Source organism: Zophobas morio, unplaced genomic scaffold, assembly GCF_036711695.1.
Source record: "Zophobas morio isolate AGI-343-1 ecotype UQ-CSIRO unplaced genomic scaffold, CSIRO_AGI_Zmor_V1 ptg000029l, whole genome shotgun sequence".
NCBI classification, from domain to species: domain Eukaryota; kingdom Metazoa; phylum Arthropoda; class Insecta; order Coleoptera; family Tenebrionidae; genus Zophobas; species Zophobas morio.
In genome coordinates, this window is record NW_026972134.1 from 8345642 (window position 1) to 8373010 (window position 27369).

Below are 27369 nucleotides of genomic sequence, written 5' to 3' on the forward strand. Positions count from 1 at the left end.
AACGATGTGCTAAATCCAAGGAATAAAGGCACGTCCCCCCATGACCCACAATGTTGTTAATTTGTTCAATAGATTCAGTTAAAACATGTGCTCGATTAAAAGAAACAAATGGACGCTTCAAAATGGCCGCTGCCTGAACAAAGAACGGTGAAAATAACAACTCGTTTGCCGCCATCCAAAATACAGATTTCACAAATATAGCTAAATAAAGCATGGCCCGAACTAGAAATCACTTCCTGTAAAGCCCTACTGCGATGGATTTTAAATGAAAGATAAAAAAACGAGATTAGTGGAAAAAAAAGCGCACGCGTCGATGTCACGAGGCCAGAAGCATCGTCGGGGCTTGAACTCGCCGCCAAAACAGGTGTTCAAAACATACCTCTCCAAAGATGCGAATATTTCGACACGGCTTACCGCCAACAGGAACACAAAAACCTCGTCGTAAGAACGATGAGAAATCAGGAACACCCAATGGCTCAACGGGGGCTGCTAAGTTTTCCAATGGAACAGATCAACACTGGAAAAACAAAACACAACAGCAAAAGGCACAGAATAATTCACAATTAAAAATACAACCTGTTGCTCGAAGCGCTCGAAAAGAAGTCGACCGTTCTCTCCAAGCGATCAAAAGGAAGTGACCGTTTTCAAGACAATATCACCCTCGCTTTGCGCATCTCTGTTTCTTTGGGGTGGTTGGTTGCCAACCTCTCCTTCTTCTCACTAACCGTTTCTTGTGCGCGCGGAATTCGTTTGAAATTTAAAAATTCGAATTGGATCCTTACAAAGTTATTAACTGATTACAGTTTTTAATTTTCTGGTGGAGAGACGTAGATAAAATAAGTCGAAGTTAAAATAGATTTGTGCAAATAGGTATAAATGTTATTAGTTATTATCGTTAATAGTTTCCGCTTGAATTGTAATAACGCCACCAAATAAAATTTTCGACTTATAAAACACGACGCAACCGAGTGGCTATTATTAGGTACATACTCCTATAATAGGTATATACGAGCCGGCTTATTATATACACAACAATAACTAAAATATGAATCGTGTTACAAAAAAAAATGAAGATAACTCCAGAGGTAAGTAACAATATTTTCTACACTATCAGCATTTTATAGATGGTAAAATAATTACTTTATAGTTTTGTGGATTTTGACGTGTTTTAAAGACTGTAAGGAGGAGCCTTAACCACGAAAGGCCGCTTTCAGGCCAATCCGCGTTCACCCAGAGTGGAGGGCGGGAACCATGGATTCACCCTAGCCCAGTGATATGTTGTATGTAGGTATATAGCCTATATGAAGAAAGGACTGTAGCGGGGATACGAAATGTGTGCCCGACAAGGCGCCAAATTGGACTCGCAAACTATACATCTAAAACCGGAGGTAGTCTGTGATCTAAAACTACCTATTGTGGTGTGTTTAATTTTTGAAGTTTGCATTGAATTTTATAGTAACTGCTTAATTGCGTCGTTACGATCGCCAGTAAAATTGTTGTTTATTATAAATTGTAATTCAACAATATTTTCCACTCAAAACAACATGTGCTTACCTCCTTTTTATTATCAGCCAAGATTACCGAAGTAGGTTGTTGTACATACCACTACTACTGGGTCTTTCAGCAACACAATTAAAAATAAAGATCGTAAGTGCGAATTAAGGTTTAGTTTATTGCATAAGTACCTAATCCTTCCTACAGGTGATGGTATGCTTAATAAATTACAACGTGCCTACTAAGTTTTGTCTGGAAAGTTGAATTATCTGGATTCTGGATTTCACTGAGGAATGACTAGGACGTCGAGTCTTCACGAAAATAAAGGGTTTTGATTATTATGCATGAAAGTGCTAGAGATATAAAATTAAGCTGAAACAAACATTTTGAGAACACTTTAGTTGGAGCCATTTGTTCAACAATTATCTGCAGAAAGCATATAGAACTTATTTAGAATTTAACAAATTATACAGGTAATTGTCTATGTACCTACTAGTCACAGTTTATATATTACAGATATCTAAAATAAAAGATATAATAATAATAATAATGATTTATTTAACGGTTAGACCAGTTACAAAAATGGAAAAATATTAGGGATGTACCGACTAGTGGCCGACCGGTCGGATAAGCCGACTATTCGGCCGTTTTTCATCGTCGGCTCACAGTCGGCGACTGGTCGGCTAAAGAGCCGATCGGTCGGCTTTTTTTATTAAAATTAAAATAGTATATAAAACAATTAAACCCGGTTTACAGAACCTCAATTAAATATTTAATTGCGATTTAATTTTTAACACCGCATTAAAGTACCATGTGACCGACTCTACGCCAATCAGACGTCGCTAATGGCCTTGTTAAATGCGCGATCAACTTAATCTCAGTTAAAATATTGTATAAACTGGATCTAAATTGTGTTAATTTTTATTTTTGTACTGAGTTACTGCAAAAAATTAAATGTTAAAATTATCCAAACAAATTTTAACACATTTTTTGGAAAACAAAGGAACTTTGGTTATTCCTTTTATTTAAAAAAAAAACAAATTTTTAAGGCAGTCAGAGAAATACTCGTAGAAAAAAAAACACACTGTCGCGTTTATAAACCGGTTTTAGCAAAGCCGAACAGTCGGCCGACTAGTCGGTTTTTACTGGCCGAACAATCAGCTAGTCGGCTAGTCGGCCAGACCTACAGTCGGTACATCTCTAAAAAATATGTAAATAGATAACATAGACCAAACACACAAAAAAAAAATAAAAATATTAAAAACTAGTTGACAGTGTAGTCCGAATATTGCGCTTGAAAGAAGTGAGACAGACACCCACTATATCAATATCACTATATGCTAACGATAAACGCGATATACGACCAACAGGGCTATAAGATCTATAGCAGGTACATGAAGAAAACATGGCAAGCAGGTGGGTATGTCCTACTCCTACTCCTATTAATTATGTAAATTAACAAGATCATATCACAGCTTCATATAAAAATCTCTTAAAACATGAACACAACAAAATGAAGTAACATACAACATTCATAGACTAACCTCATTATTACAAAATTGATTTGTATCATAATCATCAGTCAATTAAATTAAATGAAAAGTACAGATTTTTATCTTATTTGTCAACATCAAAACAAATGTTGGTAAGATGAATATCAAAAGTCAAGCAGCTATAAAAAGTAACTCCTAGATCTTTGATCGATGTTTTTCGTTCTAACGGTGTACCTTCTATTGAATAAGAAAAATCAACGATATTAAGTTTTCGACAATATGAAATGTAGCAACATTTACTAATATTAATAATAAGTTTATTTTGATTGCACCATTCCACGATTTTCATAAGTTCACGTTGTAAAAGCTCAGCATCATAAAGACTTGAGATTTTAGAATAAATTTTCAGATCATCAGCATAAGCTAAAATACTGCAATTTAAAGATTCCAAAAGGTCATTGATAAATAGACTGAAGAGGAGAGGCCCAAGGTTAGAGCCTTGTGGGACTCCAGACCTTGACAAAAAACGAAAAGAGGTAAAACCATTGTAAAATACATAGTTGTTACGGTTTATTAAGTGTGATTCCATCAGTTTGAGAAGGGGATAGTTAAATCCAAAGTTATTAAGTTTGCCTAACAGAATGTCGTGAGGAAGAACATCAAAAGTTCGGGAAAAGTCAGTATATATTACGTCTATTTGTTCTCGTTTATCAAGTGCAACACTTAGATCTTGAACAAGCACTGCAAGGTTTGTAGATGTAGATCTACCAGTTCTGAATCCATGCTCTCCTAAACTGATATGTGAACGAGTATTATTGAAAATGCAACTATATAATGTCTGTTCAAATACTTTGGCAAAATTGCTTAGAATGGAAATAGGACGATAGTTCGCTAATAAAGATGGATCACACTTTTTAAAAACAGGACTGATTCTTGCAATTTTCCAAAGGTCCGGGAATGTACTTGTTTTAAGTGCCTTGTTAATTATGATGGACAAAGGTTGGGCAAGTGCATATCTACAGTCACGTATCAAGAAACTAGGGACTAAGTCATCACCACATGTTTGTTTGTTGGATAAATTTGACATGATCAGAATTAACTCCTTTGTGCTGACGGAAGACATTGAGAAAGAATTTGAAGAAATAGAAGTAGACTCTATGTGCGTAGAGTTGTTAACAGTAAATACATTGGCAAAGGTAGTAGCAAATGCATCCACAATATCCTGAGGTTTCGAAAATATATTTCCATTATTGTCTCTTAACTGACCCGGTATTCTAGAAGTGCCATTTTTCAAATGTAGAAAGCTTCATAAAGATGAAGGATCAGATTTGATATTGCTCTGGACATGATTTAGATACAGTTGGTAGGCATTATCCATTTGTTTTTTAATAATAGCTCTTAATCGTTTAAATTCGATATAGAATTTAGAATCCTTAAATGTAATCCATTTACGCCTGTAACAGTCTTTTGTTTTTATGTTCTGTTTAATCTTAGAAGTAATCCAAGGTGGAAATTTCAAAGAGCTAGAGGTTATACGTGGAACAGATGTATCAAATAATTTATAAAGACAAGAACAAAAACCCTCAAGAGCAATATTTACATCTTCCTGACTTTCTAAAAAAGACAAATCCGCGTTGTTGATGTCATGATATAATTTTAAAAAGTTGGCCTTGCGAAAGTTATAGCGAAGTTTTTTTGCTAACGGAAACTTAGAAGTGATACTAGGCATAGCAAAATTAAAGTTTAGATGGAGAGCGGGGTGATGCTTATCTTCAGATATTAAAGGTGGTGTGCAGTGGGAAACTAGGGCTGTAGTATTTAGATTGGAAAATCATATTGTAAAATAGTAGATAGTGCAAAGTCATGATCTTGGAATTTATGACGGTTTACTGGTCAAATTCCTGCTCTCCTGAAGGTTCTTGCTGCAGTTCCAACAGTGGCTGCACGACCGTATGCTTCTCCTATCAGTGCTGCCACATTATAAACAGATATCGGAGTTTCAGGATTAGCACGCATCCATAATTCTTGGGTTTGCACATAATAATTCTGCAAAGGTTTAAGAAAAACCAGATATAAAGGCTGAAGTCGATAGGTAGGTACTCGTAGTATGATCTGGCAATAAATTCTGAATTGAGTCTTGATATCTCTGACATCGTATAGAAATTCAGGATGAAGTTGAGATAATAAGAACCCCAGTGTCTTATAGAAGAGAGAGTGGTCGGTAAGAAACAATATGTCACCAGAGCCAAGTGGTTTCCGCAAATAAAGAAAAATATGAAAGATGTGATTGAATAAGCTTTCAGAAAATGAATACAAGCACCGACATTAGAGGATACATATGACCTTTTTGGTGGAATGGTGGCAGGAATGTTGAAAAAACAAAAAACAAGTCCAAAAAGAAACAAATAAAGAGACAAATTTTGATTTCACTAATTGATGCTGACAGTGACTCTGAATAAAAATTATTGATGTACATCAAAAAAGTCGATACCGTTGACCTGTGCAGACGTATTCTTGGTGCTGCGCTAATTTCATTGTCAAATTATCTACATTTTTCGGCATAGTTGTAAAAACTTTTATAAATCTTTAATCTGAGTGTGTCAAGATGCCACAGACGTGTGGCACGTGCGATAGTTTCATAACTCCCACAGTCCCAGGACTAAAATGTTCGCAGTGTGGTGTGTGTTATCACATTAAATGTGTAGACATATCTAAGGGCCAATACGACAATTTTAAATCTATAACCGGTCTTGAATGGAAGTGTCATACTTGCAGAAATCTTGTAAAATCAAACACCGCATCTCCTTGCAAGTGCTGTGAAATTATTCCTCAACTTAAGTTACTGATTGATAAGTTATCAGACTCGGTAAAAACTCTACAAGAACAACTACTGGAAGCGAAAAATGTCCCCGCTGATACCAACTACGAAGAAATTGTTCAAGAAGTGACTGATCGTCAGATTCGTAAATCTAATTTGATATTTTATGGTATTCCTGAACAATCATCCACATTGCCGCCCGCAGGAAAGATCTCTAAGGACTTAGATTACGTGAAAGAATTTTTGGCCGAATTTGGAAATAAGGATGAACCAACTACAACTGTCCTTAAGTGTAATCGACTAGGCAAATTTGATCCCAATAGGTCCCTTCCGCGTCCTATTCGTATTATTCTGGATAATCCGGACCATGTCCTTTCTGTGTTGCGTAAGGTAAAAGAAAACCGTAACAGAATACAGAAAAGTCAGCGTTTTCATAATGTAAAGGTATCCTCTGACAAAACGCCGAAACAAAATGCATATTTTCGGAATGTGAAGCAAGAGTTACAACGTAGAGAAGCTGAAGGGGAGAGCGATCTTCAAATTAAGTTCGTCAAAGGTATTCCGCGCGTTATAAAAGTATCCAATCATTTAAAATCGTAAAGCCCAACATTTCATCTACTTCTTTATATTATCAAAATACACGGAGTATCCGAAACAAACTAAGCCAACTTTCAATTTCGGTTTTAGATTTAACTTATGACATTATTTGCATCACAGAGACTTGGTTACAAGACTCTATTTCTGATTCCGAAATTTTCCCTCCTCACTTATATACAATTTTTAGATGTGACCGTAATTAAGTATAATGCATTGAACTTGTCCAGAGGAGGTGGTGTTTTGCTTGCTTTGAGAACCCATATACCTGTGACAATTGTTGATTTAAGTCAATTACGGAATGATCTGGATATGATTGAAATTGTAGGTTGTAAATGTTTTTTAAATGGTACCTTTTTACACATTTTTGTTGTTTATTTTTGTAGAACTCCATCACTTAATGAGTTGTTAAGGTTTTGTGAATATTTTGAAGATAACTTTAATACAAATGAAAATTTCTTATTACTGGGTGACTTTAACGTTCCAGAATTCATAATAAACAATGATAATATTCTTGTTAATACTCTTAATAATTTTTGTAAATTTTTAAATTTAGAGCAATACAATGTTATTAAAAATAGAAACAGCAGGCTACTAGATCTTGTTTTTGCCAATGTTGATTGTTCTGTCAAACATGATGATTCCCCTTTAATTGTAGAGGACAGCTACCACCCTGCTCTCTCTATTGTGGTTAACATAACTAACACTACATTTAATAGCTTCCCCGCTAATAATTCACCTAATACTAGTGTATATAACTTTAAAAAAGCCAGGTTTCACTTCCTCTATCATGATCTGTGTAACATTGATTGGTCAGTTTTAAATACTTCTGATGACATTGATATTCTAACCGAGCGTTTTTATGACATTTTATATCAAGTTTTGGATAAGCATGTTCCAGTATATCATAATCATCAAGATAAAGTACAGTATCCACCTTGGTTCGATCTCTCTATTATTAAAAATATTAAATTTAAATCTTATTATCACAAAAAATTTAAACAGTCACTTAACGAATTTTACTACTCTAAATTTAAATATTACCGTAAGATTATTAAAAACCAAATAAAAGCTGCTTACAAAAAATATACTGACTCTATGCAAACAAATATTTCCAAAGATCCTAAAATATTTTGGTCTTATGTTAAATCAAAAAAAGGTCTTACAAGAATTCCGGGTAAGATGGCTTACAATGATAATATATTAAATTCACCTAATGACATAGTTAATGCATTCGCTATGTATTTTCAGACTTCTTACACTTCGTCGCAAAATTCATCGTCACAAAAATTTACAACTGGAGTTCACTCTCTTCCCATAAATATCAGTAAAATCACTGATAAAGACATCTTGTCTGCTTTACGTAATATTAAAAATTCTTTTACAGCAGGGCCAGATCAAATACCAAGCTTTCTATTACGTGACTGTGCAGGTTTGTTTGTCCAGCCTCTGTCAATAATCTTTAATGTTGCTCTTAGTACTGGTACTTTTCCCTCAAAATGGAAAACCTCTAAAGTTACCCCGATATTTAAATCAGGTGAAAAATCGAATGTCAGTAATTATCGACCAATATCCATAATTTCAAACTTCGCTAAAATCTTTGAGATAGTTCTGTACTCGCATATTTATTTTCATATTCAGAATTACATAACACCTCAACAGCATGGTTTTATGAGTAAACGCTCCACTGAAACAAATCTCACATGTTTTTCACAATTTCTTTCAGAGGCACTTGACAATCAGTCCCAAGTTGACACTGTTTACACAGACTTTGCAAAGGCCTTAGACCGAATTGATCACAGGTTATTATTGTTAAAGTTAGAATCGTACGGTTTTTCTGGTAAACTTTTGGAACTTATAAGATCATACTTAAGTGATAGATTGCAATACGTTTTTTACAATGGTTTTTCATCATTCTTCTTTAAGGCAGTATCTGGTGTTCCCCAGGGCTCCAATCTTGGGCCCCTACTTTTTTCTGTTTTTATCAATGATCTCCCTGATTCACTGAATTGTCACATTCTATTATATGCAGATGATGCTAAGCTTTTTTGTATTATAAATGATCTTAATGATGCTTTGCAACTTCAGGAGGACTTACATAAACTTACAATTTGGTGTTCTAATAATAACTTTTTCTTGAATATTAGTAAATGTAAAATTGTGTCATTTGGTAATAAAAAATCTCTTATTGTTTTTGATTACACAATAAATGGAGAACACGTCACCAGGTGTGATGTTATAAAAGATTTGGGAATTTATTTTGATTCTCGGCTCTCTTTTCGGTTCCATATTGATGAAGTAGTAAAACATTCACTCTCTTTGCTTGGATTTATAATTAGACAATGTCGTGACTTCACTTCTACTGAACCTATGAAAATGCTGTTTAATACGTACATTTTATCACGCTTACAGTATGGTTGCCTAATTTGGTATCCAATCTATTATTGCTATATTAATGTCGTCGAATCAGTTCAAAAAAAATTTCTTAAATATTTATGGTTTAAAAAATATGGCACCTACCCTGCTAGAGGATGTGACAATTTGATACTTCAAAGAGAGTTTAATATACCGTCTTTACATGCTAGAAGAAAAGTTAGTGCTGTAATGTTTCTTTTTAAAATCGTCAATTATAAAATTGACTGCAGTGAACTTTTGGCCAAAATCTTCTTTCATGTACCACGTGTAAATAATAGACACTCTTTACCTTGGCATCTATCCACCGCTCGCACAAATATTTTGGTAAAAAGCCCGATTAATGTTATGTGTAGTAATTTTAACAACAAACTGAGAGATTGTGACATTTTTAATATAAATATAAAAGATCTTAAGTATTTAGCTTTAAGTATCTTCGCAAGAGAGTAATTATTAATTATTACTTATGTTTAGAATTATTATTATTATTATTATTATTATTAATATTAAATGATTGAAGTTAATCAACACGACTTTGTTAAAGAAGGTCTACACAAACTGACTTGATTTCCATTACACACTTTTTATCTGAAGCGCTAGATAATTATAGTCATATTTAAATGATCGTTCTCTGTTTGTTACTGTTAATGGTTTCAAATGAAAGTTGTTTTTTCAGCAGTCTGGAGTACCCCAGGGCTCTGTTTTGGGGCCGCTGTTGTTTGGTATGTTTATCAATGACATAATTGATGTTCATTCTCTTGTATTTGTAGATGACCTGAAGATCTATTGTGTTATGTAATGCTATGATGACTGTCTATCTTCGCAACAAAACATTGATAAAGCCTTTCAATGGTGTATAGATAATCATTTGTTACTCTTACTAAACAAAGATAAATATTATCTTATGACATGCAGTCGAAAAACTAGGGATATAAAATTTAATCATAATGTTGATAACCGCATCCTTACAAGATCTGACGTTGCACGTGATCTTGGGGCTCATACTCAGGCAACATGATGTTGTCTTTTTCACGTGAATAAATGGTCATCAATTACGTCACAGTGACCAAAGATTTCACGTGATATTGATGTATTGACGTACCAATGACAGTCAAAAGTCTCGTCCAGATGACGTCAGTTTGTAACGAACTATTGACGTAAAGTACTGAAGTCTTATCAGAGTCGTCATTTTGTAACGAATTATTATTGACGTGATGTATTGACGTCTTAGAAACGGCATTTGCAGTCCATTTTAAGATATTTTTATATTTTGATTTTTAGAAAAAAAAAATGCTCTAAATAAAACGCTGAAATAATTTTATATTTTTATATTCTTTACCTTAAATAAAATATTATATTGAATCTATTGCTAGCTCAGCTTTTCGTTCTCTGGGTTTTGTTATTCTCAATGAACATGCATTCAGTGATACTGAAACTCTCAAATTATTGTACATAACTTTTGTCAGATCTCGACTTGTGTGGTCACCACAGTATAATTTATATAGGTAGTCGCTCTTGAAAAAAGTCTAAGTCGATTTCCAAAATCATTGGTATTGTTCAGTGATAATATTTATCCTCCTAGGGGTTTTCCGCACGATCTGTTGCTGAATGGATTCGTTAATGTCTCGCCGCAAACGGTAATCAGTGTTGTTTTTATACAAAATCTTGCGTGGTCGTCTGGAGTGTCCTGATCTGAAGGCAAATAAAGTAAGCGTTCGTATTAAAAATGTACTTAATATTATTACTCCTCGTACTAACATAATAAGCATTTAATAAAATAAAAATAATATATATATAATAATAAAAATTTCCAAAAAAACAATAGTGGGATTTAATTAAACCTTTTACCTCCATACAATTGTCAATACAACCCGAAGGAAATGGCGTGGGGGTTTTGTAACAATTACTACAACACATATTCTCCGCCTTCATCCAAGGATAGGGTGGAAAATTTATGGCTTCAAGCTCTTTTTAAATGTACTCCAAACATGTGGCAAAATTCTTGTGGACATTGTGAAAACTTATTTTTTCAGACTGGAAAACCACATATGGGAAATTTTTCATATCAAGACATTTCTTCTTTGAGTATTTCACTAGATGAATCTGATCCAAAGTCAGTGAAATAATCGAAATGGAATAAAATACTAAAGCGTAAACGCACCAGAGCATCTTTTTCTTAATTTGAGAAATTGTTTAACTGAAAGGAATAGGTATTACCAGTTTTTAAATAACCATTTTATTTTATGCACATTATACTATAGTTCTCGATCTTGCTGCATATTTACTTCACAAATTTTTGAGTAAAGTGTTACATATGGTATTTTGTTTAGAAAAAATTTCCAACATCATCGAAGTATATATAGAATTCTTGTTTAGTTTTTAATCAGGTAGACTTTATAACAGTTTATGTTTATTAAATTCTAAAATAATAATTGTTTACGTCATTGCTTTGAATTGAACTTATTAGAATGGAAAACACAAAGTGTCAAATTACTGGCAACAATGTTACAGTTTTTGTTAGGTTTTTGTAACTTTACATTAAAAACAACTTTACCTAATATGATAAATATCGTGTTTCATGAGGTATCTTTGCATATACGAAATCGGTTGCAACCATATTAGCAGATTTACATGGCCTAGCTTTGCCTAGAAACATTCTGAACGGTTTATAAATAATAGGGTGAATGTCTAATAATTTTAGTGTTTGTATTTTTTGCTCGTGTAGTTGTGTATAAATATAAGGCACCATTTTAAAGTACACATCTTCGTTTATTAAATATTAATAAAAAAATCCATTCGTAAATGTTCACAAAGTCCAAATTACGACCATTTCACATAATCACAATCCCTGGGTATATCACTAAAACGATAAGATCTTATTATGTTTTCACACCGTCGTTTACATTCTTCAATAAGTTCCTTCGTGCGAACTTCATCACACGTTTCTAAAGTTTCTGCCGTTTTCTTAGTAACTTTACAAAAGTTGTACAATTCTGCGTATCTATCTGTTAACATTTTTTCATCCAAGTTGAACATAACACCTATACAATATTGTATCAAATAACCCTTATACTGAACAAACTGTATAAATTCTTTATCACTTTTTTGGTTTTCTGCAGCATCCAGTAAAGAATTTTGAATATCCCCATCACTCCTGTCTCCGCGAGTGTAATTTACTTTTACCGTTTTTGTATTATTTCGGAACGTTTCCGTGGCTTCTGCGGTTAGTATACCGTTTTGGTCGATGAACAATGTTAAAATTACCTGTTTCTGAAGAGGTGGTGCCTTTTCTACGTTAGTTAGTGAGATTGTGCCTAAGTGGCGATTTTTTCTAACATCTAACCGTTCTCCCTCATATATTTCAAACGAAAAGGTGGTTTCATCAGTTTCTATGTTTATGTAAGTTTGGCTTGCGCTCGTGGGTAGCTTCGTGCCCCTCTTAATAAGAAACAACATGTTGTGACAGAAAGTCGTCCCCTGAACACCGATAGATAAAGGAACAACATCGATCATGCGAATTTCTTGGATTTCTTGTTTTTGACACGTGGACAACATGGCCGCTTGTAAGGCTGCTCCTTCAGCCACACATTCATCGGGATTGACGAACTTGTTCAATTCTTTTCCTTCGAAATAATCAGAAACCAGTTTTTGAATTTTCGGTATGCGGGTGGAACCACCACACAAAATCACTTCATGGATGGATTGTTTCGAAATTTTCGACATTTTTAAGCATTTGTCCAGAACGGCTATGGTTTTTTCAAATAACTTGTCCGCTATTTCTTCGAACTGTTCTCTCGTAAGACTGATGGTGATTTTATTATAGTTAGGGACCATTCCGTTGAACGTTATCAAGGTTTTCGGAATTGTGGATAGTTCCTTTTTCGCATTTTCGCATTTGTTGCGTAATATTCGTTTATCGTCGGGATCGGCTTCCGGGTCGTAGCCATACTGGGTTCGAAGTATTCGGTAAACGTAATTCAAAAGACACGTGTCAATGTCATGTCCTCCTAACTGGGTGTCTCCGGCTACGCAAATCACTTCTATGTTTTCGAAACGCTTCTCTAACACTGCCACATCGAAAGTGCCACCTCCTAAATCGAACACCAAGCAACGGTGTGTTTCTTCGATGTCATTGTCAAAGTAGTAAGCCAAAGCGGCAGCAGTAGGCTCGTTTAAAAGTTTCAAGACTGTAAATCCGGCGTCTTTTGCCGCCTCTAACGTTACCTCTCGCTGGGTGACGTTGAAATAAGCAGGAACAGTTATCACCGCTTTGTTGACAGTTTGTTTGAGTTTTTCTTCAGTATATTTTTTTAGCGCTTTCAGTAGCACGGTGTACAATTCTTGAGGAGACTTCTTCATTCTTACCTGTTTTTGTTTAACAGAAACCAGCGGAAAGTTTGAGGGGCTCGCTGTTACCCTGAAAGGAAAATACTTCAAGCTCTTTTGGAGTTGTGGATCGTCAAACTGGCGTCCCACCAACCGCTTCATTTCTGAAAACTTTTCCTTGAAGGTTTATCACAAAAATTTTTTACTTTACCATAAATTCCATTTTCTGGTTTATGAATAGACATCTTTCTACCATGTTCTCCGATGGCGATTTCTCCGTCAGGCGTAAAAAAAATGAACGAAGGTGTGGTTCTTCCACCGGTTTCGTTTTCTAGAATTTTTATCACTCTGTTTTTATATATGGAAACACAGGAATTTGTTGTACCCAGATCGATGCCTATTACCAAGTCGTCCATAATACTAATTTGATTTATTTTGAATGTATTTTAAAAGAGTTAATATTAATCAAGCTGTTACAAACCTAAACTAGTTCAATCCTGAACGCTGCTGGATGGAACTTCCTTACTCAAAGTTGTGACTAAATTTACGCTAAATAATATAGATAAGCTTACCAACTCGAGATAAGATAGTCTTGAGATAATAGTAAATAAGATATTTTTGAAACAATTTTTAATAACGAAAATCACAGACATACACCAATCATACAAGCGTTATCAACAGTACGCGGGAATTTGTTTCACCGCTGCAATCCCCCAGTTGAAATAAGGTGTATTTTATGGCGAGTAGCGTGTATGCCTTGATCTGGTCCACAAGGTCACAGTGCGTCGCTAGGAGTTTTTACAGCTAGTTAAAAAACTACTTCTACATTATTAATATTACTTCAAATAATAATACGTGATGCCTTTTTAATTTTTCAACTACAGGGACACAGATTTGTGATCTTGAAATGTTATATTATGTTGAAATAGTCCAAACGAAAAATATATTTGTAATCAAACTATAGCCGCGACAGCACTGGTTCTAGCGTATGAGATACAGTTCCGCGCGTTGGTTATCAAGAAGTGTTTACTGAAAACGATTAGAAATATATATTCCGTTGAAATACAAATATTTAATGAATTGTAATTTGTTATCCGTTCCGTTTGTTTAAAACAATTATCATCTTAGAATGGCGATTTTAGATTAAGTAACAGGTTTATTAATTTTTTTGAAGACGCCAGTTGTCCACAATGGACTTAATTCGTACTATTTTCTCAAATTTGGCCGTACATCAAGGTTCAGCTTTAAGACCATTAATATTCCTATATTTACAGGGTTAGTCACGAGAAAATTATTTCTGAACCCAAAATATTAATACCCTGATACCTTGATACTATCTGAATTTAAAATGAAATGCCTAATCCATGATTGCTTTGACTTTGACGTTAGTTAATTTTTAACTTTATTTTTCATCGTTTACTCCGCTCTACAGCCCGATTCGATCGACGTACCTCTATCAATCTGGGCTATACTACAGCCGTAAGTGTTCTACCAATTTTGTTCCCCGCTAAGGTGCATGTGTTAATTCGCCATCTCTCCATCACCTAGAGCCTCTTCGAAGTGCAAATCTGCAGCTTCTGGACCTCTTGGAGCACCCATTTACAAAAAAAACCGTAGCATCCCCCCCCCCCCAAAACATGCCCAACATTTTCAACAATTGTAGTAGTTAAATTATTTACTTACTTTTTGAGTTTAAGTTAGGTATATCCTTTGAATAAAATGTCGTAAAAGAAATTTTTAGAAATAATTTTCTCGTGACTAATCGGTTACGAAAGATCTTCTTTTGAACTTTTATGTTTTAGTGTCAGAATATGTAGATGCTTGAGTAATCCAGTGGTCCTTCAGACTTTATGTATTTCACATATGTTCCAAATTACAATGCAGTAAGCTGTGCCCTAATATGGTCTCCCTACCCTATCTTATTTATCCAGAGATTTTGATTATAAAGAATTCTTAAACTTGTATTCACTAGATACCTGAGAATGTTGATTTCTTCTAATATCCAAGAAGCGTTATTTTCCCTCGAAATAATGAGAGATTATTTTCTGATTTTTCGGTATTCTGGTGATGCTTGTCCGCCATAGCTTCGAACTCTTCTCGTCAGATTTATTTTGTTTTTCCGATGTTGCTGATCTATTTCATTGCCGGTTATAATGATTTCCCGAACTTTTGATACATCTTTTTTGCGTTCTAAATTAACTAGTTGATTAGTTACATCCTTTTTGTGGGTGATAAAACTTTTAATAATATCAGTCGTATCATACATTTATTTCGTGGTTTCGAAACATCAGTAAAATGCTTTGGTGGGTTTCAATCACCTTAAAATCTAAGAGATTAACGGTTTTTGTTCTCGCAGTTTATCTTTTTTTGTTTATCTAAAACCTAGTTTAACGAAAATCGTAACAAATTCACAAGGAAAATTATTTAATCATCGCTGATATCAAAATTGTTGATTTAATCATTAAATCAATTTTGCAAGTTACTTCGCTAATTCGTCACGGAAATTCCTGTACTCTGAACTTGTTTTGCTCGAATGAATCTTATTATCTCAGTATTTTTATCTAATTTTAACTCGGTTAAAATTTACTCCAAATGTAAAGCTGACCTTTTGCTTATTACTTCCCGAGCGTAAGCAAAGGAAGTATTGTAATCGAGTCCGTCGGCCGACTCTCTACTTTTACGTTTTCTCGATCTTTCATGACCCCTAGAAGACGAAGAAATAGGTCTCCCATTTCCGTCCGTCTGTCCGTCTGTCTGCCGTCCCGAATTTTTATTAGACAGATAATCTCCGAAAGTACTGGACCGATTGTTGTGAAATTTTCTAGTTATATTAGGAATATCATGTAGATGGTAAAACGCTAACCAAAATTTGTCTAATCATCCCAACCCCTAATGCGATCGATAACGTCACTTCAAAATTGTACATAGCAAATGGGTCTTAAATTGTATAAAATAACATAGTCCTATACGTGTAGTTTCCGACTCCGAATTGAGTTTTTACCCGAAACCTCCAGATTTTTGGAAAAAAAATCAAAACTATAAAACAACATTTTGCAATTTAATTATGGATCTGCTAACCCGAATGTTTTGAAATGTTGCAGATGTTTTAAGGCTCTAAGGAGTATCATAAATCTTTAGTCCAAATATATTTGGTTATCCCCTCCAAAAACTTGATGACGTCAGCTCAAAAGTTTGCCGAATAAATCCTATCTAAAATGTACAAAATATGATGCGTCTGTACTTGTGATATATCACTCCATTCTTATTTTTTGGATTTGCATATACAGGATGACTCAAAAAAATTAATGAATGCGTAAATTTATTTTACTGATTTACTCAGGAACTGCAAAACCGAATGCTTTGAAATCTTGAAGATGTTTTAAAATTATCATTGGCATGGTAAATTTTTGATCACAATGTATTTGGTCGTCCTCCCCTAAAAAAGTTATGACGTCACCACAAAATTTGGCTGAATAAATCCTATCTAAAATGTACAAAATATGGTGAGTCTCTTCTTGTGATTTATCATTCCATTCAAATTTTTTCGATTTGCATATACAGGGTGACTCAAAAAAATTAATGAATGCGTGAATTTATTTTATTGATTTAATCAGGAACTACAAAACCGAATGCTTTGAAATCCTGCAGATGTTTTAAGGTTATAAAGAGCATAATAAATGTTTAGTCAAAATATATTTGCTTATCCCCTCCAAAAAATTGATGACGTCAGCTCCAAAGTTTGCCCTATCTAAAATGTACAAAATATGATGAGTCTCTTCTCGTGATTTATCATTCCATTCATATTTTTTGGATTTGCATATACAGGGTGACCCAACTATTGGTTTACTCAGGAACTACAAAAGCGAATGCTTTGAAATCTACTGTGAAAAAAAAAACATAATAGGCACGCAGTCGTCACGCTTCCGACAGCGAGGGAAGTACTGTCTAACTCTTTAGACCAATTTTTTGAACATAGGGATTATGCATGTAAAAACAAAAGAAAATTTGAAAATCTTGGTTCTCCTCTTTGTCTTATAGAGGACCATGTTAAACACAAAGGTTGTAGAGAATAAAAAACTGCTTCTAAATAATTCTTTATAATTTTTGTTTTCTGTTGGCGAATCTATAGGTTTTAATACCGAGCGCTCGAAGCCAACATACAACACAGATAAGTTAGGAAAAGTAAATTTTCTCCGAATAAAACATGATATATTTTCTTTAAATGTGAAATTGGTCTAATTTATTGCACATGAAAATCTTGAAATGTAAAAACTTGAGATAAAAATCAGTTAGATTTATTTTAAATTCTTAAAGCACTAATAAAGTGATGAGTGGCAGAAAAAGTACGAAAAGAGACTAGGCAGAAAAACGTAGAGTCACTTACTCTTTATAACTCTGTGATTTTTTCTTTCAATAACCATACAGTTTTCCCCTTTGATGTGAAAATGGGTCAGTGTCATTTTCACTTTAATATTTGCTAACCGAAAAGGCCTTTATTCTTGTTTAATATGCCAATTCCAGTTTTTTGAAACAGCCCCTACCTAAGCGTGTCAGCTTAAAATTTGTAAAGGACAACCAGTTCCAGCATAACTGATCAAATAGTTATTTATATACCAAGGGCACAATGAAGATGTTTATATTCGAGAGCAACGTTTACAAAATCGAAGGCCTCTGGCCCTAGATTTTGTAAGTTGCCCGTGGTGCATACAAACTTTTATTTTTCACGAAAAAATCTAAAAATAAACAATGTATAATTAATTCGTAAATAAAAATGAACGTGGCGTTGATTTTATTATCAAATAGATTCTATGATTGTTTACTGTAAACGACGTCTATTCAAGTGGTGTCAACACGCATGTTTTCGACCGCGGAAATGAATGACGAAAATTGTGAAATTCCAGAACACATTTTGAAGAAAGCGTAAAAACCCAATCAAAATGTGTTACCTGGAACATCAAGATCCATATACGAAAAGGAATACAAAATCTTCCTTAATTGGAAGATTCAGTAAATATTATCAGTCAGAGAGTTGTGATGGCTTACTTCCAAGATTTGGTAAGTTATTCAGTTTATAAAATAATTATTTAACTGTGTTCTTCATTTTTAGTCAGAAAAATATTCATCCAGTTCCTTATGGTCAAAATATTCGATGGTCAAGGCAATTTTAATAGTACACGACAACATAGACATTTCTAATTATCACCGTTTGACATCTTTACAAAAAAAACTCAAAAGGTCATGTGGAAAAAAATCCAGAGTATTGACTGGCGTACAAGTCATGCAGTTTCTAAAAGATTTGCCCGGCGACAGATATTTACTTGTTGTGATGGATCTCTTTGAAGGATTGAGGAGTGATGAGATGGTTAAGCTCACTGTAGACGATATTGAAGATAAAGGCGTTATTGTTATTGTTGTAAAAATTAAGGAAACAAAAACTGGCAAAGCTAAAAGTTTTACTATTGTTGAAGAAAAACAACTTGGTGTTTAGAAATAGTTCGAAAATATGCTGCATTAAGACCAAAGCGAATATCAGAAAGAAGATTTTTCTTAACATTTCGTAACAATCAGTGCACCAGACAACCAGTCGGCAAAAACACGTTAGGTAGTGTACTAATGACTATTGCAAATTTTTTAAAATTACGCGGAAAATGGAAAAGACCCAATTTAATTGCCAGCTCTGTGGCAACAAAATCTCAGGCGGACAAAAATAACCGAGATGAGTTATACATACAATAAAGATGTCCGTGAACCAAATACACGTAATTTTGGATTTTTATATAATACTTTATTAGATGCTGGCAGAATCGAAGCAGAGGAAGAAATATTGCCACTAGAAGAACCCGCGAAGAGTTGAAGTTTACCTGACACTTTTGGTATGAATAGCAATGCTCTCGTCCTGTTAAATACAAGTAAAATACTTTTAGCAGTGGATTGGAAAAACCTATAAGGTGTAACTTATTTGGCAGGAGAAAATAGCCAACTTGATCGAAAGCCGTTTGGAAATCGGTGTATAAGACATCCAGCTGACCACCACTGTCCAAAACTTCCGATAAATTTGACACCGTTGATCTCTTTTCCATGAGTCCATGTTGAAATCGCGATATGATTGTTTTGACGATGGGATATATCCGATTATATAATATAATCTCAAAAACTTTGATAAAGTTGCACAGCAAAAATATCGGCCTGTAATTTTCAATTTCGTAAATGTTGCCCTTTTTAAAAATTGGACAAATTACTGTTTTTTACAAGACTTTAGGAAAGTAAGTGTTTTCAAGATTAAATTATATGGAGGTTAAAGAAAAACAGCACAATTCTTTATAAGAAAACTTGGTATTCCGTCAATTCCCGACGTAAATGAATCTTTTAGTTATTTGAGATTATTTAGGATTTCTTCTCGAGTGATTGAATGGTAACCGTAAAATTCATAAAAAAGTCAGCAACATAATCTTGTATGGCAGTTGGTTGAGATTTGATATAAACATTGTTAAAATATTGCCCGTAGCCGTTGACTATTGACTCTGGATCGGAAAGTTCATTACCGGATTACCACCATACAGCATTGTTCCTGGCATTCTTGTCTGTCGTTTCTTATCCTCCACAAAAGTCCAAAAAGTCGTTGGGCTGTACCAAGTTTCGGTGACAGCGACAAAATCATAATTGTAAGTGGACATAGGGGTATAAATTTCGTGGATCTTCGTCCTAAGACCTTTGACATTTTGATATAGACACGATATGTTACTTGTGTAATTGGGTCTACAATTTAGGTTAATTACTTTACACACACTTCCTTACTCCTCGTTGACTCCTCCATTTATCACTTCCTCGTAACGAGGGCAACTGACCATTTTCTTACACAATACAGAGGACTCAACGATTACAAAACATTTGGACAAGCAACCTAATTTAATAAAGCTAACAAAACTATGGCGAAATGAAATTATAAAATTCAACAATAACCTACTTTACTTTACAACAGTCTTGGGTGTGTATTAGTTGCAGAAAATTTCCCCAAACCTTGAATCCGCGAGCCATAATTTGGTGGTAGAGATGGCTTAACTGATGCGAGATTATTGTTAACAATGTGGCGACACAATAACACGTCGGTAAGCGAAGAAAGATAAGTGGCCTCGTGGTCTAGTGATCAGGATACCTGCTCGGCAAGCGGGAGGCGTGGGGTTCGGTTCCCACCGAAGACTTGAAATTCAACTTTGAGTTCGAGGAGAGATTCATTAAATTCGGCTTGAAGATTGGAGATTAGCGAGATCTTTTAACTGGTATTACAAACAAACTTTACAGATTTGGTTTTATTACGGGTTAGCTTGACATCGCTTTCTGATAGCTCCACACAATTTATGTGCAGATGCCCGTGACAGCCAACGTAACTGATTGAAGAAGTATTGGGTTTGATTACGCTGCGCCGTTACTATTTGAACAGGTATTCATATTGGAATATCGGTATTGATTGTTAAAAAAAAAGGAAAATAACGGGGGCACAATATCTTCGTGGTGACTAATTATAACAAACAATGGGTTGAGGCCACGGTAAGGTGTTAATTTGTCACTGGGATATTACGGAATAATATAAATCCTGTGTTGTCAATCGCCTCGGCAAAAATAAGTTATCGCCACAACGAAAAATAAAAATAGAGATATCGAGCTGATTAATGCTGAGCAAGAGCGCTAAAAAACATTGATATACCAGATTAACAGTTTTTAATGTTCTGGAAGATTTTATCTAAAGATAATGTTACCTGACCAATATTTCAGCGAGTGTTACACTATGATGTGATTTTTAATATTAATAGTTTGGTAATTTCATTTTAAAAGCAGTGAGTATTGCACAGCACAATCGTACACCATGAGTACTACAATATAATAATGATTTAATTATAATAATGTTAATAATAATAATAATAATAAACCTTTATTGCCCAACAGGTTACAACCCACTTAGAGGACAACATATAGAATACAATGAACACGCTAATATACACAAACAATATATACATACAAAAATAAAATTACCAATTAAAACTTTGAAATTAATATACCTATAACTAACAAGAAAAACTCTAGATAAAAGAGTGAAATACCAACATAAATACATTTGACCTCACACCTATAATTTTTCACTAAAAATGTCATTATAAAAGACCTCAGCATCACGGCACATTATTACCATAGGCGATTTCTTTAGCACGTTGGTTGTCGGTGTTGGAAAATTGAAAGTTGATGCATGTCTTACATTAAGCCTTGGCACATGTAGATTTATATGTGATAGAATTTCGGGACAATCTACAAAATTGTGAAGCAGCTTCCAGATAAAGTGGGCACCATGTATTTTCCTACGTTCAACTAATGAAAATATATTATGAGTGGACAACAAAAAGTCATAGTCCACATTTCTGGGTTGGGTAAGCTCCATAAGTCTTAAAGGACATAAGTTTGAGAAAGCGTCGTTGAATTTTTTCAATAGCCAGTTGATGACACACATAAATTGGCGACCATACAACACATGCATATTCTAGCTTGCTTAACACAAAAGAAAAATACAAAGACTTTAGCAGAGGTAAACTTTTAAAGAGGGTGGAGGTTCGCATTATAAATCCGAGAGATTTAGATGCCGACGCAGATATGGCTCGAATATGGTCGATAAACGTAAGTTTTGAATCAAAATACACTCCAAGGTCTTTCATTGTGTTAACTTGAACTAGTGGCTGATCATTTATATAGTAGGAGGAGGACATTGGAGTAAGTTGACGAGAAAAATTAAGAAACTGACATTTATCGATGTTCAGTTTCATACGATTGGAGAACGACCATTGTGAAATGATATTTAAATTATCCTGGAGAAATCTTACATCAGCAACATAAGGAAATAGAAGCAAATATTTTTAGATCATCAGCGTACGCAAGTGTAGGGCACTTAAGTAACTCTAAGAGGTCGTTGATGAATAGGACAAAAAACAAAGGTCCAAGATTGGATCCTTGCGGAACACCTGATGTTGGCGTATAATCTTTTGATTTAGATCCATTGTAGGTTACATAGTTTACTCTATCTGAAAGGTAAGATTCAATGAGAGAAATAAATGACCTTGTAAGTCCAAACGAACTTAGTTTGCGAAGCAGAATTCCATGATCCACAGTGTCGAATGCACTGGAGAAGTCTGTGTATACAACATTTACCTGACTGTTAGCGTCAAGATGCTCACAGATAAACTGGGTAATAGTTATTAAATTGGTGGTTGTAGATTTTCCAGGCAAGAAACCATGCTGATTTTGAGATATATAGGGCCGAACATTATTCATGATGGATTTATAAATCACCTACTCAAATATCTTTGCAAAGTTAGAAATAATTGCTATCGGTCGATAGTTCTTTAGATCCGAGATATCATCCTTCTTGTGCACAGGCACAATTCGTGCTCGCTTCCATTTGTTCGGAAAAGTGTAATTTTCAATAGCCTTATTAATGATCACCGACAGGGGTTGAGCCAACGCATATCTTGCATCATGAATCATAAAGCTGGGTATCTGGTCATCACCAGCCGTGTGCTTAATGGGAAAAGAAGCCATAATTTTAATTATATCATCTTCGCGGACTCGAACTAAAGCGAGAGATGGAATATTGCTATAGGAATCATCTTTGAAGTTATAACTTGAACTAGGTAGATATATATCAGAGAAAACCTGTGCAAATCCATTTACTATTTGATATGGTGTCTCAAACGATAGATTTTCCTGATACATCTTGCCCGGTATTCGCGTAGTACCACGCTTCATTTGCAAGTATTTGAAAATTTCTTTAGGGTTATTGCAGACTGATTGTTCAACCCTGTCTATGTAGGCCCGATAACAAAGAGAAATTTGAATCTTACAGTGTGTTCGAAGTCGTTTAAATTCATTAAAAAAGAGAACATTTTTGGAGGATAACCATTTCTTTCTATAAAATAGCTTAGTCTTTAGACTAGCGATTAACGATGGTGTAAACCAAGGCGGATAGGAATGTTTACGCTGAGAAGTATACAGTGGCACAGACTTTTTAATTAAGGAGTGTAAATGATCATAGAATGCTTCCAGGGCTTGATTGACATCAACAAAATGTTCTAAGAAGGTCCACTCAGCAGCAAGAAGGTCTTCATACAAGGTGATAAAATTGGCCTTGCGAAAGTTATAAGAGGGGGTACATATAGTTGGGAATGGCACGGTTTCAGGTTGAAATAAAAACTCCACAGTAATTGAGAGTGTCGGATGATGCGGATCTTCACGTACAAAAGGATTTTCTTCACATTTTACTTGAATTTTCCGAAAGTTGGAGAAAATAAGATCCAACTGTCTATTATTTAAATTACCAATACTATTATGTTGAGTAATTATGAATTAAGCCTACAATAACTACATTTGACAACTGAAGGTTGGATAATACTAAGTATTTCTGGAATGATATTCGTAATCTTCAAATAATATATTGTCTCTACTTATGAATTTAGGCGATGAAATAACAATTTGTCTAACAATCTCTTAGTGGGTATTTCTCCTCTGTATATTGTGATTGATAGGAGTGCGCCTACTTTTAATGATAGTTATGATTCCGTTGTGAAGCTGACGATATCTTTATTAGTTGCAGTGACGTTGTTGACGATTTACTAAAGTTGGATGCAAACAGGGTCATGATCCTGATAAAAAAGCTCCATTATTTTACAAAAAGTGTGCCGATTCGTTAACTTTGCCATTGCAACTGATCTTCAATTTATATTTGAGAACCGGTAAATAGCAATCGTTGTGGAAATTTGCACATGTTGTACTTGCTCATCATGCGGTAATCTTTTGGAGACAGTTAGGTGTACGCCTGTTTCTATTTTGTCTGTACCTAGTAAGTTGCTTAAAACAATTGCGTACAATCATGTCAGTTCGGCCTTCAAAACTATAATTTCTGATAAAAAGCATGGTTTCTTCCAGGCCAACTGTAATTGCGCTACTTAGTTACATGAAAAAAATTATTATGGCAATGAATAAGGATCTTGAAGTATAGTCTCCGAAATACAACAAGGTTATATGGTCTATCAGACATCTGTACAAGACAGATGTGGTCAGAGCTTTCCCGATCTGGAGCCAACATGTATGATCTAACAATAGCAATACTTTATGTCGTCTATCCTTTTCTATATCAGCACCAGTATATGGATTGTGTACAGTGTACATATTGGCCCTAAACGTATGTGTCCACGAGAACATTAAATATCTGTATTAATAGTCTTTTACATATCTCTGTCTATGCCACAGAAAGTATTCCTAATGAGAGAATTAGGGTGAAGGCAAAGGTTGAAGGGTAAGGTGTATCCAACAGCTAATTCTGTTTTCTAATAATGTCTTTAACTCTTATTATAGTTACTATTGTTGTAGAGCTAATAAAGATTTTTGTCCCGCCGTTTCTGTGTGGTTGATTTTTTTAATTGTGGGTAAGTGTACAAGATATAATACAAAGTAATATCTTGAGTATTTTCATTTATTAAAGGTAATAAAGATATAAAATATTCTAAAGTGCCTTTCTGACATCAGTATAAGCACTAGCGAAATTTAATTTACGAAAATAACAAATGACCATAATCTCTAGGCATACAATCGAAATTATAAGTTTTTACTATGTATTTACATCGTTGTTCACACTCTGCAATAAGTTCTTTTGTGTGAACTTCATCATCCATTTCTAAAGTTTCTGCAGTTTTTTTAGTAACTTTACAAAAATTGTACAGATCTTTGTATTTGCTCTTTAACGATTTTTCATTCAAATTATACATGATACCTATGCAATATTGAATCAAATACTTCTTAAACTGTATAAAACGTATAAACTTGCCATCATGTTTCTTGTTTTCTGCAGCATCCAACACAGAGTTTCGAATCTCGCCATCACTTCGGTCTCCACAGGTGTAATTTACATTTACCGTCTTTGTATTATCGCGAAACTTTTCCGTGGCTTGTGCGGTTAGTATACCGTTTTGGTCGATGAACAAAGTAAAAATTACCTGTTTCTGAAGAGGTGGTGCCTTTTCTACGTTAGTTAGTGAGACTGTGCCTAAATGGCGATTTTTTCTAATATCTAACCGTTCTCCTTCATATATGTCAAACGAAAAAGTGGTTTCATCAGTTTCAATGTTTATGTAAGTTTGACTTGCACTGGTGGGTAGCTTCGAACCTCTTTTAATCAAAAACACCATGTCGTCACAACAACTGTGTCCTCGAGTACCTATGGACAGAGGAACGACGTCGACCATCTGAAGTTCATCGATTTTTTGCTTCCGATTCGTCGACAACATGGCCGCTTGTAAAGCTGCTCCTTCGGCCACACATTCATCCGGATTGACGAACTTGTTCAATTCTTTTCCTTCGAAGTAATCAGAAATTAGTTTTTGAATTTTCGGTATTCTAGTGGAACCACCACATAAAATAATTTCTTGGATCGATCGTTTCGAAATATTTGAAAATTGTAAACATTTGTCAAGAATAGCTATCGTTCTTCTGAATAACTTGTCCGCCATCTCCTCGAACTTTTTTCTCGTCAGACTTATTTTGATTCTCGGATATTTCGGGACCAATCCGTTTATGAAAATCACAGTTTCTGTAAGTGTCGACAGTTCTTTTTTTGCTTCTTCGCATTTGATGCGTAACCTTTTTTTATCGTCCGGATCGGCCGCCGGGTCGTAACCATACTGGGTTCGAAGTATTCGGTAAACGTAATTCAAAAGACTAGTGTCAATGTCGTGTCCTCCTAATTGGGTGTCTCCGGCTACGCAAAGCACTTCTATTTTTTCGAAACGTTTCTCTAACACTGCAACATCGAAAGTGCCACCTCCTAAATCGTACACCAGCGAACGGTGTGTTCCTTCGATGTCATTGTCAAAATAGTAAGCCAAAGCAGCGGCAGTAGGTTCGTTTAGAAGTTTCAAGACTGTAAATCCGGCGTCTTTTGCGGCCTCCAAAGTTACTTGCCGTTGGGTGACGTTGAAATAGGCAGGGACAGTTATCACCGCTTTGTTGATAGTTTGTTTGAGTTTTTCTTCGGTATATTTTTTTAACTCTTTCAGGAGCATTGTGTACAATTCTTGCGGAGACTTCTTCACCCTGCCCGTTCTTTGTTTAACAGAAATCAACGGAAAGTTTGAACGGCTCGCTATTACTTTGAAGGGAAAATATTTTAAACTTTCCTGGAGTTGGGGGTCGTCGAACTGTCGGCCCACGAGTCGTTTCATTTCTAAAAAATTTTCGTTAGAAAGGTATCAAAAGATTAGTTGTATATTTTACCATAAATTCCATTTTCTGGTTTATGCTTGGACATCTTTTTGCCATGTTCTCCAATGGCGATTTCTCCGTTAGGTGAGACGTATATAAAAGAAGGTGTGATTCTTAAGCCGGATTCGTTTTCTAAAATTTTTATTCTTCCGTTTGTATATAGTGAAACACAGGAATTTGTTGTACCCAGATCGATCCCAATTATCAAGTCATCCATAACACTAATAAAAAACACTAAGGGCGCAAATATGAATTATTTTATACTCAGCTTAAAAGAATTAGAATGAATCAAAATTTTACGAACCTAAAAATGCTAGTGCTAAACAGTACTACTGCAACTTCCTTACTCTAAGTACAAAAGGAACTTATCACAAAATAATTAAGACAATTCGACGCATTTGGGAGATAAGATATTCTTTAGATAATAGTAATAAATATAGTATTTATAAGACAATTTTAAATTACTGGAAACTAAGAAATCAGTTATAATTTTTTAAAATAGATATTTTTCTCTTTAAATATAAAACAATATTCAGTTAAACTAAAATGTATCCCAAACTCTACTGCACTATTATGATGAATAAGATAATTGAATTTACTTCATTCTTATTGTCAATGGCGAACTTAAATTGCTGTTTTTGAATTTCAAACATCTGATTGTTTGTATAAAAAACGATTAAACAACTTAATGAAAATCTGAAGTCTGCAGTTTCAATCTATTTAGGCTTTAAACCATTGTAAACTATTAGCGTATGTTCAAATGGCAGGGGCGTTACTGTTGTCATGACCAAGAATTCATTGAATCTATTTTGGTGATCATTATCGTGTTGAAAACATACACCGTTAACAAATGTTCCGCATTTAATTTAGTTAATATATGTATGTATTTATTTGGTCCAAGAGATAATAATGAATCTTTAAAATATTGTTATGTGGCGA

General features: G+C 34.5%; 3 protein-coding genes across 6 annotated transcripts; all 3 read right to left on the minus strand.

Annotated features, from left to right (window-relative positions):
- Window positions 1-10124: 10124 nt before the first annotated feature.
- On the minus strand, window positions 10125-13685 carry LOC135137584 (uncharacterized). 4 transcript variants are annotated; one of them, XR_010281874.1, is made up of 5 exons: window positions 13619-13685; window positions 13349-13557; window positions 12076-13301; window positions 10660-11008; window positions 10125-10503 (listed from the first exon to the last, which is right to left on the minus strand). XR_010281874.1 is itself a non-coding variant. In XM_064067273.1 (4 exons), the coding sequence occupies exons 2-4, from the start codon at window positions 13551-13553 to the stop codon at window positions 10465-10467; spliced, it is 1470 nt and encodes a 489-aa protein (XP_063923343.1). In that variant the 5' UTR covers window positions 13554-13557; window positions 13619-13685; the 3' UTR covers window positions 10125-10464. The 4 variants fall into 4 exon arrangements, 1 of the variants encoding a protein (XP_063923343.1); XR_010281873.1 differs by having other exon boundaries at window positions 11366-13301; XR_010281872.1 differs by having other exon boundaries at window positions 11061-13301.
- Window positions 13686-22467: 8782 nt separating this feature from the next.
- Window positions 22468-24342, minus strand: LOC135137360 (uncharacterized). Its single transcript, XM_064066983.1, has 2 exons — window positions 24218-24342; window positions 22468-23476 (listed from the first exon to the last, which is right to left on the minus strand). The coding sequence occupies exons 1-2, from the start codon at window positions 24340-24342 to the stop codon at window positions 22468-22470; spliced, it is 1134 nt and encodes a 377-aa protein (XP_063923053.1).
- A 374-nt stretch (window positions 24343-24716) lies between these two features.
- On the minus strand, window positions 24717-26777 carry LOC135137474 (heat shock 70 kDa protein-like). The gene is made up of 3 exons (XM_064067141.1): window positions 26735-26777; window positions 26443-26664; window positions 24717-26392 (listed from the first exon to the last, which is right to left on the minus strand). Exons 2-3 carry the CDS (start codon window positions 26645-26647, stop codon window positions 24723-24725), a joined length of 1875 nt encoding a protein of 624 aa, XP_063923211.1. The 5' UTR covers window positions 26648-26664; window positions 26735-26777; the 3' UTR covers window positions 24717-24722.
- Window positions 26778-27369: the final 592 nt, after the last annotated feature.

Bases quoted from the DNA above. Each gene is read 5' to 3' on its own strand.
- LOC135137584 (XM_064067273.1), bottom strand. From the start codon at position 13,553: ATGGACGACTTGGTAATAGGCATCGATCTGGGTACAACAAATTCCTGT. The intron at 13,302-13,348 runs GTAAAGTAAAAA...AAAAGTTTTCAG, and splicing joins ACCAGAAAATGGAATTTATG to AAATGAAGCGGTTGGTGGGA. The intron at 10,504-12,075 runs GTAATTTTAACA...ATTTGCCTTCAG, and splicing joins CACCACCTCTTCAGAAACAG to ATCAGGACACTCCAGACGAC.
- LOC135137360 (XM_064066983.1), bottom strand. From the start codon at position 24,342: ATGTACACTGTACACAATCCATATACTGGTGCTGATATAGAAAAGGAT. The intron at 23,477-24,217 runs GTACAGATGTCT...TTTAAATAATAG, and splicing joins GCTCTGACCACATCTGTCTT to ACAGTTGGATCTTATTTTCT.
- LOC135137474 (XM_064067141.1), bottom strand. From the start codon at position 26,647: ATGGATGACTTGATAATTGGGATCGATCTGGGTACAACAAATTCCTGT. The intron at 26,393-26,442 runs GTAAAATATACA...AAAATTTTTTAG, and splicing joins ACCAGAAAATGGAATTTATG to AAATGAAACGACTCGTGGGC.